Source organism: Chaetodon auriga, chromosome 12 (assembly GCF_051107435.1).
Source record: "Chaetodon auriga isolate fChaAug3 chromosome 12, fChaAug3.hap1, whole genome shotgun sequence".
Taxonomy (NCBI): domain Eukaryota; kingdom Metazoa; phylum Chordata; class Actinopteri; order Chaetodontiformes; family Chaetodontidae; genus Chaetodon; species Chaetodon auriga.
The window spans coordinates 21,397,334-21,416,665 of NC_135085.1; the positions used below are offsets into that span (position 1 = coordinate 21,397,334).

The 19,332-nt window shown below is 43.2% G+C and overlaps 1 protein-coding gene across 1 annotated transcript in view; it reads right to left on the reverse strand.

Moving 5' to 3' along the window:
* The window catches only part of st6galnac5a (ST6 (alpha-N-acetyl-neuraminyl-2,3-beta-galactosyl-1,3)-N-acetylgalactosaminide alpha-2,6-sialyltransferase 5a), a 46,722-nt gene that overhangs the window by 8,938 nt on the left and 18,452 nt on the right, over nucleotides 1–19,332 (reverse strand). The window contains exons 3-4 of the mRNA XM_076745688.1: nucleotides 10,506–10,918; nucleotides 191–298 (exon numbers count right to left, since the gene is read on the reverse strand). Of these exons, the coding sequence (XP_076601803.1) occupies nucleotides 191–298; nucleotides 10,506–10,918 (521 nt within the window). The remainder of the gene's footprint in view (nucleotides 1–190; nucleotides 299–10,505; nucleotides 10,919–19,332) is intronic.

The window sequence follows — 19,332 nt, forward strand, 5'->3', positions numbered from 1 at the left end:
CACACTGACATTTTATTTATCAGCTGCCTGAATATATTTGCAGTTTTGATCTTTCTTATCAGCTGGCTGTTCTGCTATGAATTTGTATACACTTGAAGGCTGCATATAGAGCTCTGCTTTAAAAACTCATGGTGATGGTGCTTGTCGATGAGCTGATGATGATGTTTTACATTCAGCGCCACTGTCTCACCTGCAGAAGTCTGGGGCAACCATGCCATAGACATTGATCCTATCGCACAGCTCCAGGGCGATGGTCATAGTGAACCAGCCGGTGCTCAGCCAGGAGTTTGATATCCTCCTGCAGAGAGGAGGGAGAAAAAAAACAGCTGGTTGGATTTCATGCGTGGGAGACCATTAGGATGAAAACGGCACCGTGTTTGATTTTCCTGAACGTGATTAACTGGGAAAGATAATCAGAAAATCTCACATCTGTGTATTATGGCAGAATAAAGATTTATCTAAATCCAGAGGTCGATTTTCCTGACTGCAAGATCATTCAAGTTCCCTCACAGCTTCATTAAAATACAGATCCATCCTACATATCGACTGATACAAATGAACCCTGTCAAATAATCAAATCCTTAATCAGAAAGTAGCCTTGGACTGCATCTAGTGCAGATAGCTGGAATGAGTGAAGCTTCAGCTGCTTTCAGACTGCAGCTTTTTCACCGTGCCTGCAAAGAAATGAGCACTAAGCACAGCTTTCTGAGATGTGCCGCTATGAAAAAGATATGAATTTGATTTTCATTGCATTAGAAAATCTCTCTAAATCTAAATGTCCATCAGCATGTGCTCTCTCATAGGACTGCTGTCAGATGAACAAACATACATTTTTTAACGAATTCCTTTTTGGATGTGAATTGATTTAATGGGCTCCAGAGTCATAAAACTTACACCACTTCCTAAGGACCATTAAAACCTTTAGTTTAAAGTCAAAATATCTTCAATTAAAAAAAAAAAAAAATCATAAAGTTCTGATTCTAGCATTTTTGACAACAATAAATAAGCCATTATGAAAGTTCACTGAAATGTGCTGCACAGAGAACGTTGTGAAATATAAAAAACACTGAAATGTTTATCAGAAGCTTCTTTCATTCGGGCTGCAGTTTAAAATGCAGTCCATCTTTCAAAGTCACCTTTGGAGGATTTCTTTAATTAACTACAAACAGTAAACCATGTTAATGGCCTGAATGAAATTATAAAAAAATGTTTTATGTGTTGTAGCCCAATAGTGGCGTATTTTAAGTGACAACTTGTCCAGCAGATTGACATTATATTTTGTAGAGACATTCAGGGACTTTGAAATATCTTATGAAGAAGACGACACAACTGTGATCAGCCTGATGCAGGACGATGACGAGTCTGCATACAGACGAGAAGAGATGGCATTAACCCTTGGGAGGAAACCCCCCAACACTGCCCCCCTATCATCCTTCATGTTTCTTGGATCCACTTTCTCCATCAAAAAGTCCCAGCACAGGATGCACTTTCTCTGCCAGCTCAGGAAGTTCAACCTGCCTCAGGAGCCGCTGATCCAGTTATACACTGCAATAACCCACTCTGCTCTCTGCACATCCATCACTGTCTGGTTTGGATCAGTGAACACGAAAGACAAGAACAGACTGCAACGGACAGTCAGGACTGCAGAGAAAATCACTGGTGCCAACATGCTCTCCATTCAAGACTTATGCATGTCCAGAGTCAGGGAACAGGACTGCGGACCCGTCACAGCCTGGACAAAACCTGTTTCAACTTCTCTCCTCTGGTAGGCGCTACAGAGCTCTGTATGCCAACACAACCAGACACAAGAACAGCTTCTTCCCACAGGCCGTCACTGTGATGAACAGTTCAATCTATCATACAGTCTCAGTAACCCTCAGACACCAAAACATCCACAAACTTCAATTATAGATTTCTACAGTTTGCAATGCACCATTTTTAACATGCACATACCATTATTTGTCCAGCTTTGTTGTCTTCTTTCTTAGCTGTCACATCTATTCCTGTGTAAGTATACTGAGAGGGATTAAAAAAAAAGTTTCCCGACGCTTCGGTTTATGACCAAACTCCTGCAAAACTTATGTCCCATCAGCCTCGGCTGTACTTTTAGTGCAAATGTTAGTCGGCCAACACGCTAAACTAAGATGGTGAGCATTGTAAATATTGCTCGCTAAACATCAGCTTGATAGAACTGTCACTATGAATGAAGCTGATGTTAGCATTTAGCCCAAAGCACCGCTCTGCCTCACAGAGCTGCTAGCATGGCTGCTAGCTCATTTTCACAACACAGTTATGACAGAGAACTTCCTGATGTTGATCTCTTGTAAGTTGGCCTGCAGCCATGACTGTAATCACTGCCAAGCATCATCATGCAGGAGGTTTACCTGCTGTGGTCCAAAGCACTTTTGGAACAATCAGTATTCATCAAACCAATTTATAAATTAATTACAGAAAAAAATGCATCGCTACTGTTCTTGTTCCCTCACACCCAGAGTGAAAATATTCAAGTATGAGCTGATGTAAAAAAATCAGCTGGGATAAATTTGAATCCTTCAGGCAGAATCAGGCAGAACGATGCATCTCGTCATGCTCCCCTGCTGCACAGCTGAACCTCATCTCAACTGCAACTGTGACTGGTGACCAGTGGATGCATCCACGGATCAGTGATGAGGTGCATTTTAAGATGCCCCCTTTGGAAATATTAAAAATGGTGGTAAGGTTACAAGATGAATATGAATAACCCCTGCAAACTTAACTGTAAAGCTGCAGTTCACCAACATCAAGCTGCTCACCATATTAGATGAAATTACCAGCGAATGAGGAAAACAAAATGTTTGCATGAAACCCAGATGAATTTGTCAGAAAATGTGGCCATCACGTATTTGGCCACAAAACAAGTGTCGACCTCGTGGTGGTGCTAGAGGAAAAGGAGAATCGCAAAAGGCATTAGGATGCAGCCTCAGGAACCATGAACGTATGTACAACGTTTGATGCAAATCCAAAAGTAATCTTTAATTTTCAATTAGCCTTAAATCAAAATTAATCAGAACCTTTCTTTGGCTCTTCTTCCACGACAACTCATCATATATTTTAAAGTAATATGACCTGAGGAGGCAGAGGTTCAACCCATAGCTTCAGAGCGGTTTGACAGGATGAGCTGCTGATCTCTCGACCACCTCGTCACCCTGCTGCTTTCAGAAAGCTGGTTCTTGTCTGTTCCCACACATGCACACTAGCCTCCACAGCAGCTCAGGTTTTAACTCAGCGAGAGAGAGAAACAAAGCCTCAGCCTGATAACAAAAGTCTTGACAAGAACAAGCAGGCAGGTATCTCGACACCATGCTCGCCTCCACTTGGTGAAGGTGACATGTTTGGAGTGGAGGGTTTACCTGGTTGTTTAAAAAGGTGTTCAGACTTTCTTTCTCTTATTTTCTCACAGAGAGGACAGTGTAGGGGGATATATGTAAGGTGAAAATGCTTGAGCAGAAAGCCTGTTTTGCATTTTGTATTTTGAAGACTTCCCTGCTTGGGGATGGTGGAATAGACACACATCTTCCTGGGAAGTGGAAATGTTCCCATTGTGTTGAAAGGAGTTGGGTTATAGACAGGACCCCAGAGTCTAAGTATGAAGATAATCTCTACTGTCTTTGGTTGGAAAAATTCGGTGAAAATATTTTGAAAAACAATTGCCATGAAACTTAGTGCAACATTTGCTATAACTCCGGTTTAGAGGTCTATACAGGTTTAATTTTTTAGAACAGTGAAATGTCTACCCAAATAAGACATGCATATATTAACTGACCCAATGCAAACTATATGTGAAGGTAGTTGGAACCAATCCAAACTCTTTATCAAACAGACCGAAAACCAGCACTGGAAGTCGTCTTGCATGAAGCACCATTGGTTAACAAGCAGCCATGGTCATAAAAGAAAACCCATTTTCTCCATCCACCAAGGTGGACATGCTGACCAAAGATCCACAGCAAACACCTCTTTGTTTTTAGCTGTTTGTCCATCTACCTTTCTGGAAACTTTTCTGTTTGTAAGTACATTGAGAACAACTTAAAACCAGAGTCAAACACCATGTGTAGACATCCTTAGCTAAAAGATTAATAGATTAGTGCGAACACGGCTACATGTTAGCATCCAAACTATGAATGTAACGAGCTAACACACATAGAATCAGCATAATCTAACCTCACCTGCAGGTTAACATGCTAACATTAGCATGATAAATGTTCTTCTATGGATTAGCATGTTATAGCTAACATTAATGTTGTGCTCTTTGACATGCTGATGCTATCAAGCTAACATGTCGATGCATACTTGTCATTCGAGTGAAAAAGACTAAAAAAACAATAAATACATTCAATTTTATACATTTAGTAGCTTCACTTTTTCTGTGTATAAATTTGTATACATTTTAATTTTAAATAAATTTTCACCTGCTTACAGTCAGCTAGCATGCCAGTGGTAGCACATTAGCATGCTAACATATTGTTGGTGTGCCTATGGAAAAAGCTGTGTTCAAAATCACTTCCTCATTCAGTCATTCACAGTGAGCAGTAAATTGTGATTTTGGACACTTCTGAATCATTTTTGCATCATTGCTGACGTGTTACACTTACACAGTAGTAATTTTCACATCTAGAAAATGCTAATATGTAGGATTGTTAACAGAAAGTTGTGCACATTTCAAGGACACCGTTCCATTTTGGGGATTTTTGAGGAGACAAAATAGAGCACACATTTACACTGAATTTTGGAGACACTTAAATAAAATGGCAGAAAGAAAATACAGTGTAGTATGTAGAAAATGACGAGTGATTTCAGACGCAGCCTTAATTTTGTTCTCGTTGAACAATCAAGCAAACAACAGCAACAACTCTCCTCCTTCATCATTTCAATCCAATCCAACTTTTAATACAACCCTGTTTGCTGTCTACAAACGGTCCGCTCCTGCTGTTTAAGTGTCTGCGCTGGCCGAGCGACGGTGTGATCAACGGTGACGAAGCACCTTTGTCCGGCTTTCATCTTTATTAGAGTCTGTCCATGCGACAAACAACAGCGTCGAGCCAAAGTGATGCTATCGCAGCTGAAGCACAGACTTCTCATTTTCATTTAATTAAGACAGGACCCAGGTTGTCTGGAACATGTTGATTTGTTGTGATATGCAAACACAGCCACTGGGCTTTATGACAACAGGCTGGTAACACACACACACACACACACACACACACACACACACACACCTCTTTTCCAAATGAGAAAACTTTCAAAGTTCAAAGCACAACATTTTGTCACCATGCAATCTGTGGTGGATGCGCGGAGGTCTTACTCAAGAGGCATGCAGCTAATCTCACTTAAGAAGTCTTCCTCATTTCCTTGTTTATGTACATGCTGATGAATAATGTGGTGTGAAATGTCAAGCTCTTAGCGTCAATGGCTGCCTTTAAAAGGACTGGAAGCAAGCTGTGAGTGGGAATGCGGATTTATCCCTGTGATGGAGAACGGCGCCGTTCCTCCTGTTTACACAGTTTGGTGTTGTAAAGCTAGCGAAAGTACCCATGTAATGAGTAGTTTAATTGTGCGTTGATCCTTGAGTCTTAAAATCTTATTTCTATTAAAATGAGAGATTATTTTCAAACAACGCTCGTATTTGATAAAGGAGATGACTGGTTTGAAGATAATGGCGCTTGATGCGGGAAAACAACTTGATTTGACCAAAGCAGCATTACACATTCAACTTCATCAAATAGGAGTGTTTTTTGTTTTTTGTGTGTGAAGCAGAGGCTGATTAGAGGAGGAGAATTATTGCGCTGCCCTGGTTTTTGTTGTGGCGCCGTATTGGTTTCTGAAGCGCCTGTCATTGAGTTTATCATAATGGTTGTTATGCAACTGCTGAGAGGCAGAGGTCACATGAAGGTGTGATTAGGTGGAATTCGTTAAAGCTAAAACACCTGCAGAACATCTCTCTCAGCGTACTCTTGTGCAGCCGAAGCATATTAAGATTTTTTTTTAAGAATCATTATTTGATATCAAGGTCCAGTTTTTTTTTATTTTCTTTTCAGACTACAATCACCTGAAGGCTCCCGCAGTGAGAGGCAGATCTGCACCTGACACCTTCAACCCCAGTGATTAGATGTTGTTTGTTGTTTCCTATTACTTATTTAAAAAGGTACTTCACTCTCCAAGGCTGTCTGTATCTACGGCTTGATCGCATCACGGTGAAAACGGCAAAGATAAAGCTGTTTTTTCTCCGGTGTTCAACCCCTCTCCATGCATGTTTTCTACACCGCTTCCCCTGCTTATACAGTCTGTCTCTTCCCTGCTGCAGCTTGGCTTTCTTTTCGCTTCCATTTCATATTTTTCCATCCATCCTCCCTCTTAACATGGTTTTAGGCTACTGCCTGTTCATTATAACCACATAATTGCTACTGGAGATGCTAAAAAACATTAAAAAAAAACCCAAATAGGTTTTCTTTTTGCGGTTACATTTAAATGAAAAAAAGGTGACACACATTCGTTAACAATGGCTCAGTTCCATCAAATGTCCCAGTGATTCAGCGTGCACATTAAAACCTCGTCTCCAGGACATTATGTTTAAATACAAATAATTAGCGACAACAAACGCGACTCGAGACGTACTGCTGGCTGGATCGCATTTTCTATTCACCGAATTATGAAGTGTTTTCACACATGTCAAAAATGTTGACACTGAACATGTCAGTAAAATGTTCACTGGCCAACGCATTTCTTTTCTTTTCCACCAAAATATACAAAATGCAATCCAGCATCCCCTTAGAGTGACTCCTGCACTGTTTCACGTTGTCCTGGTTCGTGGTCTATCTGATATTCCTGCTTTGCCCTGCACACCTATGGTCCACCTACATGGGTGATTTCACTTTGGCTGATCAGACCTTGAATTTTCAAGTCTGAGTGGGCGTACGCAGGCTGCAGTCAAGTTTCATCCATGTACCGTAGCACAAATTTGAACCTCTGTATTTGGAGGCGTGTGCGTCGAGGTGACGGCTGCTGGCGCTAATTCTCTGGTTTTTAGAGAAACTACATGATGGAGTGAAAAGACCTCCAGTCAAACCTCAAACAATGGAAAACTCCATGAAAATCTGACTTTGAGGACAGTTAGTCTCCTTATCGCTCCACACAGATCCGATGTTCTCGCTTTGTTGCCTTTTCTATTTTTCCACTTCAGCCAAGCATGAAAACTTATTTGCAAGTTCTTTTTTCACTTTTCAAGTTTTTATGACCAAATTGAAAATGCACACAAAAACGGGCGGATGCAAACACACTTTGTGCTCATCTGACATCCCGACTCTTCTGGTACCTCTGCCGTGCCTGACAGGGCGGGACAAATGACACCTTTATCTTTGGTATTAGTTTGAATAATCTGGTGACATCTCGTCTGTCCCAGCAGAGGTTTGTCCACCTTGAACCTGAGCCTCAGCCAAAATAACTTAATACACATGTGGGGGCGTGCGTGGCCTTTAAAGGTTACTCTTCCACTGTGCTTGAAGCAGGAGTGAATTTCCTGGTAAATGTGTCTTATTCTCTGCTGTTATCAGCGACCTTTTATGCCTAAATTGATTCTTTAGAGGATTCCAGAGTGTAATTCTGGGAACAGATAACTACGGCCTCGGGTTCACGAGCAGGTCTGGTTCTGGTCACTCTGGATCCGTTTCAGTTTCATGCTGAGGCCACTTGTTCTGCGCTGCATCGCGATCTGTCGCACAGCGGGCCTGCTGAGGCTTCTCTTTCCCACTTTTGACCTTTTCTCATAAGTCACCACAGAACAGTTTCTGACTGCCGAGGCTTTAGCTGCCGTTTTTTTCCGCTTTTTCAGCAGCAGGTAGATTTGCTTTTTAAAGGGATCAAGACTGTGATCTTTTGACAGCTCAATGATATCTTACCCGCGCCCCACGCAATTTATTCCAACACGACTCGGCCCAAATGTATCGAGCAGAAACCTAACAGTGCGGCACAGCGGGGCAGTTAGCGGTTACAATAACGCATTACGGGAACATAAAACACTTAACAGAAAAAAAAGAAGTTATTTCAAAAGCTAATTTGCCTTTAATCACCGATAGAGGCTCATTCCGGCTTGGCAATTTAACACAGGGGATGCAGAGGGACACCTGTTTTTCATTGCTCCTCTGCTGGTGTTATTAAAATGGGCGGATGTGACAACCTCCCACACCATCTTAATTGCCTTCGCTGAAACGGCATAACCCATAATCACAATTACAGGCTCGCAGGGTTGCCGATCGTACAGTTGATCACCCAGAAACTCTGCTACGAATGCTAAATCCTTCAAGACAGCAGGATTCATTTCATATATTCAAATATTCTTATTTCATAAAGAAACACCACATTTTTCATCTTGATAACACCTTTTACACTATTCTGAAATATTAGTTATAAAAGTAATACTTTACACACTCCACGGTGCAGAAATGACCTCAAATAAGCCTCACAGATATTAATGCTTAGCGCTATAAAGGAAACAGTGCAACAGGAGCCGCTTGCTCATTGTAAGTGTTTATCGTGATTGTACACACAGATCGTGAAGGATGGATGTCTGAGCTATTCCCCTGACATCTCTCTCAGGCTGAAGTCAGATTCGGTCTCCACTGACGAGGGCTCAAAGAGAGAGACACACGCAAACAGAGGGTGTGCGGTAGTGTTTTCATTAAGCATTAATGGCCACAGGACTGAGAACTCAGCAAGGACTCATTAAATTTGAGTTCTTTTATCACTGTTCAGCTTGAGAGAAGGTGCTGCAGAGACTCGGCGCCGTGTTTTCTAAACCATTTGTACATCACATGCTTTTCTCTCTGTAAGCTGCATTACTATTTCATGTTGAGCTTCGACCATTTTGAAATGTTTCCTTTGGCGATACTTTCAAGAAGTTGCAGGAAACGCCAACATCTGGGACTCGAGAGGAGTCTAAATGCATGAAATTAACACATATTTTTGTGAAACTACTGATGTAGCTTGATTTTCAAAAAACCGTAAAAGCAGCGCCGTGCTTTTCGACAGCCTTTGATTTCTGAGGCTTCCCACGACTGGTAGAACTGTGTTGCAACGTAATGACTTTGACAAAAAGTCATTACTGAGCAGCTTCCTGCTGTGCACCCTGGCATGTGAGCGCCACCATCTACAATTTGTTTACATGTGAAACAAGTAGCTCATCAACCAAAACTAAGGGCCGCATCATACAAGTGAAGGCCTCAAAGTTACAAGACACTTACAAGCTACAAATATGTCAAATTGGAAGTTAATAATTGATGATGTTAGTTTGTAATTAATAAAAGTTTCCTCCCTCTATTCTTACTACAACCAAGTGTGAAAATCAGATTATTTAAAAGGCATTTAATTGTTTCTACAAGCTGATTTTCATCATGTTTGATACAAAAGAAACAGCGACATGTGGTGTGGTGTTGTAAAATATGTGCTTTTGTTGATACAGTCAGAGCTTGAACTGCATTATAAAAGCATCTGAACAGTTTCTACTTTAATCCACGCTTCAGTGCTGACAGTAGAAATGACTAATTCATGGTACAAAATACTAAAAACTGAGGCAGGAGTTTTACAAAGTGCACTGTGAATAACTGAATTGTTTGTTGTACAGTATATGCTGAAGAAGCCATGAACCTTTCACCACGTCAGCGCAGTGTTGACTTTGTCTCCTTGAAGGTCAGACGATGTTGGAAATCTGTCGTTCTATATGTGAGGCTGCTTTATGTGAGCAGAGAAGCTGCAGAAAACACTTTCTCTCCTCTGGCCCAAAGGAGAGAGGAAGAAAAAGTTTTTCATTTGCACAAAATATCAAAAAAATTTCTGTTAAGGCTACTTAAAGAAACAGAGTTTCGGAGCCCGAAGGAGAAATCGAAGCTGTTATCCACCAGCCTGGATGAAGTTCATATTGTTCCTCATGCTGCTGCACATCTTTGCCTGCTTTTGCAGCTCGTTTGAGCAGGACGGGGTGCCTCTTTTGCCTAATTCTTACAATAACTACACCTATTAGAAAGTTGTGATACTGAGATGTAAGTAAAGGTACTCATTTAGAAAGTATTGGCCTTCAAGAATATGCAAATTTAGCACACTGATATGAGCTTTTAACTAAAACACAACATGACCACAATATTATGATGTCAGTGTAATCTAAGGCTCCGACTAAAGATTATCTTCATGATTGGGAGATGTCAGATTTTTGCTTTTTCCTGAAATAATCGTTTAGTCAATGAAAAGTCAGAAAATAGTGAAAAAGGCTGATCATATTCTCCCCATAGCCTGAGGTGAAGCTGTCAAATTGCAGTTATTATTTGACCAAGAGGTTATATTCAAAAGAAAAAGCAGCAAATTCTCTCATTTGAGAACCTGTGACCGAGAAATGTATTTTCTATCAGCGCTGCTGTCACTACAGGAGCTAAACACGCCGTCCTCCATGCCTCTCAATCCTCACTGCACCCCCGTCGTTCCCTCACCTGTCCTTGCCCGTCTCCTTCTTGAAGAGCTCGTCGAACTGCAGCATTTTCTGCCAGGAGATGATGTAGACTTTGAGTTTGGGCAGCACCTGGTTCATCAGTCTCAGGTTGTTGTACACCAGGCCCTTCCCGTCACGCCTCATGTAGCTGCTGGGGCCCCAGAAGATGAACACCGTGTCCTGGCTGGCGTTGAGCAGCTCGTGGCGACTCCGCAGGACCCTCTGCATGCTGGAGTGAGCGATGACACGCAGGGAGGTGCGGCGGCCGACGTCGTGGGCGTAACCCCTGGCGGTGGGAGCGTCGTTCATTCGGATGACGCACTCGGCCTGATCGATCTCCTCGCCCCGAGCGCCTCCGATGAGGTGACCCGAGCTGGTCACCAGGGCGCAGGTCTGGCAGTGCATCCTGAGAGGCTGATTGATGGAAGCAAGAGAGGAAAAAGAAGAAACATGAGGTAAACAGGGGAGAAAATAAAATTTCACATACAAATATACACTGTGCATCAAAACATTTGGGCCCCTCGTTCCCTGTGGAAACACCTGCAGCACTGCCAGCAGAATTCTTATGTTAGTTTTGCACCATATTTGTTATAAACTCAACAAACTCTGTTTTTTTCCACAAGTCAGGTATGCTCTGAAAGTTCTGTTTGGCCCTGGTTTATACAGAAATATGCAAAGCAGACAGAAATGCACACCTAGGGGAACTTTGGTAAAAAGCTTCACTATGTGTTTGAGGCAAAAAATGCTTTGTTGACAAATGGGTAGCGACAGAGCCTCCTGGGGATATGTAGCCTGTCATATTGCTTTGCGATTGGTAGAAACCCCGGGGTCTTACAAAGGATTCACCTTAAATCTTTCTCCCACTCGCACACAACCCAGGAATGTGTGTTTACCTCCGAAACAGCAGTTCAGATGCAGGAAATTCATATTGAATTATCAAATCTGAACTATAAGGTATTTGGGATTTAATATAGAAACGATACTACTGATAAGAACAATAACACATCATGAATATGTGTATTAAATACACACACAAATCCTTTAGTACTTTCCTTCATAAGAGCCACAACATGTTGTACTGAAACGGATCATCAAAGAATATGTTTAACCTGTTATTGTTGACCTTTGTTTGGTGTCATGTATGTACACTTGAGGGCATATTTTTACCTCTGCACAGTACATATGTGCACTTGCTAAAGTAAAAGGATTTTATTCTACATCTCCTGAGGCTTTTATTTTTCAATTGTCAATTATTCCTGCTCTTTGTTTTCGAATATTTGCCTGTCCTCTGAGTCTGCAGCATGTTAGTAAATGGAGTATCTTTGTGTTTTGGACTGTTGGTTGGACAAAACAAGCAAACTGAACACGTCAGTTTGGACATGTGTAAAACTGGACACGTTTCACTATTTTCATGAATCGATTAAACAAGAAAATAACTGACAGATTAACCAATAATGAAAGGAAAACATGCAGCTGTGGATCTGTTCCACTGAAGCATTTTGCGGTATTTTACCGTTTTAAATAACATCTATGGCTGTAATTATAAAAATCAGCTGAATTTTGACATCTTCCTGCTTAATGTGCTTCTTTTCTCGTTCTGACACAGCCATGCAATCATCCCCTGTTGTTGTTGTTGGAGAAGCAGCCACCATTCGAGACCACACTGACAGTCTTATATTTGTACACATATAGTTCGTTGAGCCTGTGGCCTCTTTCCTCTGCACCTTGCTCATTTGAGGGTGTGCATGCACACGCATCATTAACATTAGACTTATTTGTGTATGTTAAGATCTACATGTTGCTGGTGTGTGTCTGCCACGCATCTTAGTATGTGTGCGTGTGGATGTTCCTTGTTTCCACACAGACCCCTGCTCTGAAAATCAATGATATGCAAACCAGGCCTGCAGAGCCCCGTAATGTGCCCTGAAATATCTCCCCAGCAAAAACACGTTGCTTATTTACATTCATATAGCTGTGACAAATTTACATTTTCGTGGCATTAACAAGAACAAATGATTATAGCTGGATGTGTGTGTGGTGAGGGGAGATGTGTCATCATCATCCTCAGCTGCTGACTTTGACTTAGTGGCAGATTACCAGCAGAGCAGACTCATCTAGTTAATGAGACCTTAAAGAGCAGAGGGAGAAACACAGAAAGAGAGAGAGAAGGAGAAAGAGGAGACAGAAGAAAGCGGCTACAAAAAGAGAGAAAAGAAAAGATGGCGAAAGAGAAAAGAGACGTATGGAGGCAGTGAGAGCCACCCCGGTGCCGTAATGTTTGATGAAATGTTGAGCTAATGAGGTCCAGGCGGCCTACACCATCAGCAGCAGCAGCATCCATCCATTCCTCCCGTCTCCCCCTGCCCTACCCTCTCCCACCTGGCAGCGCCTTGACAGCCAATCTGGCTGGAGAGCTGCAGCACCAGTGAAGCAGGTCAGAAATCCCATTTTCACCCAGGGGCTTTTAAGTGGCTCCACAGACCCTATTCCTGCTTCCTCTGTCTCACAGAGAATTTAAGTGAGCCTCGCTGGCCAGAATTGGCCTCTTCAGGCAGCTCGGTCAGACTATTACCAAGAAATAGGCTGGATGGTCTGAGCAGGGCTCTCCATTTTAGCCGGAATTACGTGACCCGTCCAATATGGCGGTTTGCGTTGAGGTGATGGAGCCGAGGTAAACTGTAGTTTACCTCAGACCCTGAACTGAACGTTTCACTCAGGCTGGATCCATCCTCGACGAGCTCCGTGAAAACGGTGCTCCGCTCAATGATTCATGGAATAAATGCTTCATAATTCAAAACGCATCTATCATTTATGTATTTGAAATCGCTGGCTTTGTTCTTTCTAACACAACACAACACCTTTGATCATAATTAAAAGATTTACTGTGTCTAAACTCCGAGTGTTACGCTTCATTAAAAGTGTATCCCGTTACATCACCTGATCAAAGCTAAAATCAGTAATCTAACCCAGAAGAATATCCAAAATAAATAATGTATCCTGATTACCATTAGGCTATTTTTGTCTTACTGGAGGCATAAAAATAGAGAAGGAAGAGGAAAAGTAATTTTCAGGAGACGTTTTTCAGGTTGGCACAAAACAAACATTTCTCTGCTGAGTCACATATTATAGCCATCAAACAGTGGAGCCGCACCACTTAAAAGCCCTCTGACTTCTCCGAGAAGTCATCCTTAGTTTTGAGACAATCTAACAGAATACAAAACCATTCCAGGATCATTTCCCGTTGTTAAAATGCACAGCGAAGCGACGCGAGCCCACGTTTCTTCTGCAACTTCAGTGGAGTCTGCTTAGAAATGGATTTTGAGACGTGTGCAGGAGCTGTGTGCATCCTGCCAATGAATAAGATATCACACTGAACTCTATGAGCTTCTGTACATATATGCAGGGATACGTACGAGTACTTTTAACTCAAGTACTGCACTTAAATACAATGTTGAGGTACTTGCAATTACTTGAGTATTTATATTTTATGCTACCTTATACTTATTATCCACTACATTGATCTGATAGCCATAGTTATTATTCAAATTAAAATAAAAAAAATAATAATTAAGGGCACATTACAGGGCCCCACAGCCCTGGAGCTGTGGCCCCTTACAAAGAAGTAGTGTCTAGTTGGGGCCTCTGCCACATTTCAGAGGTCTGTGATTTGTTAAATTGTATAAATGTGTGTTAGAAAATAGTTTTTTCTTCTTTCCTCTCCCATTTATCATCTGATGACCCCTCAGATTTATCATGTGACCCTTTGGAGGGCCCGACCCCCGAGTTGGGAACCACCAGACTCAACTACCAAACTGTATATAAAGTAGTTAAACTCGCTCCACCTCCACCAGCTGCAGCAGTAAAATGCTGCTGACACACCGATGCATCAGTAAACTCCAGCAGTGTCAAAAGGGACACTCAAGAATGAGTACTTTTAATTTTGATGAGCGTATTTTGTGGGTAACACTTGAGTACTTTTACTTCATTTGATTGGCTCTAACATGCACAAAAATAACTTTCAAACTGAGGTTGTTGTAACATATCCCGTCCATTAATAACTAGACTTTTTAAAAACAGACACAATTCATTCAGCGACTCTGCATGTAGGGAGTAACTGTGTATATATGTACATATTTAACTGTATGCATATTGTGTATTCCTCATGTGAGGCATGAACAGGGACAATAAAGACCATCCGTCTACTATTTGATTACCAGACGAGGTGCAAAAAGGTTGAGAAAACATGCGATGTTGCACAGCTGCAACAAGCTATTATTCTAAATTAATTCACCAATTATTGTCGACGTTAAAGATCCATCTTCTGGTCTCTAAAGATCAGAAAATAATGAAAATGCCCATCATGGTTTCCCACAAAAAACTCTTGTTTAGTCCGACCCATGGTCCAAAAGCCAAAGACATTCAATTTGCTATCAGAGCAAACAGATAAATGCAGTAAATCCTCACATTTCAGAAGCTGGACCCTGTAAGCTTTCCACTTATTACTTATTAGCTCAGAGGGTAAAATCATTTTTCATTTCATAGTGTGATTTCCAGCCTAAGAGGGATGAAGAGTAACCTTGTCCCACTTGTGGAACACACCGGGAGCCTGCCCTGGTTTCCCATCCATCCATCCATCCACAGTGGCCTAGTAAAAGTACCAAAACCACCAACCCGCAGACAATTAACCGCCAATCACACCTCTGCTCCGCCTGCAGGAGCCACAACCCGGACAGCGGGGGCCGCCCTCTGCTTCCTCATTCTGTCAGCGTCTGAACCCTCCTCTGCTTCCAGTGAACCCGTCCTTCACAGGGCCGCGTGGACCATCATCGCCCGCCCAACCGCTCGCCCTGCCTGACCTCCTAACCCCTGGAAAACATGGCTGTCAGAGCTGCGGGGATTAACCTTGAGCGGCGGTGGAGGGGGTGAAAGAGAGAGGCAGCCTGGTCCCAGATCACCCGGGGAAGCGGTATCCTTGAGAGCGGAGCGAGACGGGGGTTGGGTGTGTGAGACGTTACCGCAGAACGTTCTGGTGTTGATTCAAGTGCTGAATACACACCATGCTCGCCATAGCGGGTTTCCAGTGTTATTTTGGGCAGTCTGGTTATTGAGTGTCATTTGAAGACCGTGTAAAATAGGGCGTGATTAAAGTACAGGGAGGAATAAAAGCCACAGAGGATTCATATAATCACGTATTATTACTTTGTGATTGTAGTTGGAGAAGACGGTGTCGTTCGGCCGGCCTGATTGGCTTTGCAGTCGGCGCTCTGGGCCCTCTGTTGCTCATGGGTAACACAGGCAATAATTGGTGGTTAAAACTCACATGGGTCTTAAGGGGGCATGAAATCAGCTTTAATTCCTCACCCGACTCCCCCCTCCCCTCTCCAACTCAGCTCGGTCCCTTGAGGAAAAGACATACTTACACTGCAGTGAACCATTACGCTTGACGTATGCTGTACCCCCTCAGAGCGGAGAAATAGCATTCGAGTGTTGTTATTGATTTTGTGTGGCTGAATGCAGGAGGAAGGGGGATCGAGCGAGGGCTTACCGAGGATGCCGGGTCTTCAAGGATGCGAAGGATATGGCCGGTAAATGTGAGCTATGAGAGGTGGCAATCATCCAGCCCAGCAGGACGCTGTCTGGCTGTCTAGTACCATCCGGAAATACCACAACAAAACGGAGCATTTTCAGCCTCCTCCGAGCTGACCTTTAGGCTCGTCAAAGACGCCTTTGTTTTCTCTGGCGTCCTCAGAGAGAGGACTTCTACCCGCAGTCAGAAATTAATGGTGGCTTGAAGCAAATATGCTCTAGAAAGCTCTTAAAACACAAAAGGAGCCGGGGAATTCTGGCCTCAATATACATATAAATATCTTTTATTGTACTTCACCCTCATGTGTTGCTCACTGGGTCGTGAATGCAGCTTTTGTCCTGCATGGCCCGTCGATCACATGAGTGAGGAAAAACAAAGCCAGTTTTGATCGGAAAACAACCAAAAATGCAGCTTACAGCAGAGCAAAATGTTAGCGCTGCTAAGACAAAAGGTGGATTTAGTCACCTGCAGCACAGACTTTGATTTATACATCACCAAGTTATATGTATGTATTGCACGCAATCTGGTCATAACCTGCGTTAATTATACTCCCACACTAATTGTATTTGAATTATTTCATTTACTTGGGTCATGAGCACGGGTGGAAAGGTCCGCCTTGTGTCATTACCGAATGAGGACATTTTGTGCGCTCCCTGTTTTCGACTCGTTCGTAGCCGGGCTGCTGAGCAGAAGGTCTGTGGGGGACATGGCTTTGAAAATGGGTGGATACCACAGCTTCTCTTTCAGCTTCACTCTCAGCAGCCTCTGCAGGCATCAGACACTTGGAGGAGGACACACAAGCAGCCCCAGGCTGACCAATCACAGTTCTTGCCATATGTACAGAGTAACCCCTTCAGGCAGCAGTTGTACAAATGAGCTGAAGAGTCGACAGCCGTACTAGCAGCTCTGAGAGACTTGAGCCAAATGCTCAAAACCACAAATGTCAACCTTATGGTGGCACTACAGGAACAGTCATTCAGTATCCTCTGGGAGCCATGAACGCCTGTAAAACAACTTAATGACAATCCAGTGAGTGGATTTTGCGATATTTCACTGGCTAAATGTGGTGGACCGAACGCTGGCGTCCCAACAGACAAACCAGCCAACGACAGCAGCAGCAACAATTAAAAACCACCAACACTGTAAAAAACCATCAAACAAATGCAGCATCAGTAATGCAGAGCAGAGGACGGGCTGGTCGGGGGGAAATGGCACCGCGGTCTTCTGCAGAGCCAGCTGTGTCTGGCAGCGGGGTAAAGTTAAAACAAATCTGGCTGAGATGAATCGAGTGGATATTTGCAATGCTGATGTGTTATTTCATCATTAAGCACAATTGCCCAAAAAAGCTCTAAAATCAGATTAAAAAAGGGACAAAAATGCCCTGAAAAATAAGTCAAGCTGGTTCCTACTGTGAGAGCCAAAATGTGCAATTTATGATATGGGAGGATAAAAAGGAGGAGGAGGAGGAGGGAGGAAGGATAAGGGAGTGAGACCTCATGTCTCTCCCTCTGTCTCTGCTATGTGCTTGCTGTTCTTGTCTGTTTCTTCTCTTATGTGCGACAGGTGCGCTCGAGCTCGTTCGTTTCTCCTCTTTCCTTATCGCCATGACGGAGACGAGGTCATGTGACGTCTGTTTGGCGACTCCTGAGGTTGCTCGACGTCCCCCCGGCTCCACATTCTTCAAACACGTTCACAATCGATATATAATTGATCGTCTGTGCTGTAATTCTACTGTGCGGGTCCATTCTGCACAGACACTCATTGCATGCGAGTCCTGAGGTTTCTTCCATTTTTCCACCATTAAAGGGTTTTCTGGGGAGTTTCCTTATCCGAAGCATCTTAGGATGGAGGGTGTCGTTCACTGTCTGCGCTGGAAAAACCCCTTGAGGCAAATGTGTGATTTGTGGTTACTGGGCTTAAGAAATAAAATGGACAGGGAGAGAAAGAGCAAAGGAGCAGAGAAACAAAACGTCATTTAGAGTCAACAGCGGCAAAGAAGGAGCGCATGGAAGGGGCAGCACCAGTGCACTTACCAATTAGAGTAAAATCACAACAGCTGGAGGCAACGGCAGAGAGAAAAAAGGGAGTTCAGTTATGGCAGTAAAGGCGCTCTACTTAGATAAGAGTCAGACCTGCTCCTATTGTGCTGACGAGTGTTAGCGCACACACACACACACACACACACACACACTCCGGCAGGTTGAGCGCCGCAGGGCAGAGTCGATGGAGGAGGGCTTATTTGGAGCTGTTTGTCCGGCATGCACGTTTGACCAGTCATTAGACAGCGCTGAGGTGGGGAGCGGGCGCCGCTGAGAGCTAATGAAGACGAGGAGGAGGGAGAGGAGGAGGGACGAGAAGGAGAGAGTGGATATCGAAACAGAGGCAATTAGGGATTCCAGCGGTCAGCAGTCGTACTCCAGGTTGACAGCTCCTGCTGCTCGGACGCTCGGGTCTTAATTAGGCCAGAGTTTCCTGTGAGGACCTCGCATAGAAGACATGTTTGATGGAGGGCAATTATCTACTTCAGAAAGAAAAACAGTATCTGGCCTAAAAGGAGACGAATGAAAATTCACTGATGGAGGTTGAGAGTGTGTTTTTTTTTTTTTGTTTTTTTTTTTTGAGAAGTGACATGGCTGATGATGTTTTTTGGGGGGTGCTGGTGGAAACATGAACTGATATCATCCAGAGCGTTTTGGTGGCTGAGCTCTGATCTTCAAAGCAAACAGGGGTGTAAAGAGGCCTCTTCACTGTGTATGTGTTAGTGTGTGTGTGTGTGAGAGAGAGAGAGAGAGAGAGAGAGAGAGAGAGAGAGAGAGAGAGAGAGAGAGAGAGAGAGAGAGAGAGAGAGAGAAATTCAACACAGACAGCACTACAGAGCGATTTAATGTGCGCCTGTGTGCACATGTCTGTGATCAAAGTAAAAAGTGTACGGCCATTGGAGAGGGATTCAACAGTTCAGAGAACATCAAGCTGAGAACACACACACACACACACACACACACACACACACACACACACACACACACACACACACACACACACACACACACACCACAGCAAACACATCTGGCACTTTTGAACAAAAACTGCATCCCCCGATCAAACTCACGACCAGAAGAATTCAGACGCTGACGCCCAAATTTAAGCAACAGATCAGAAGCCTGACAAGAGCAAACCAAACCTCATGCTGTTTCTGTTCGTTTCTAAAAAAGGACCACATAATGGAGGACTGCTGTCGCCT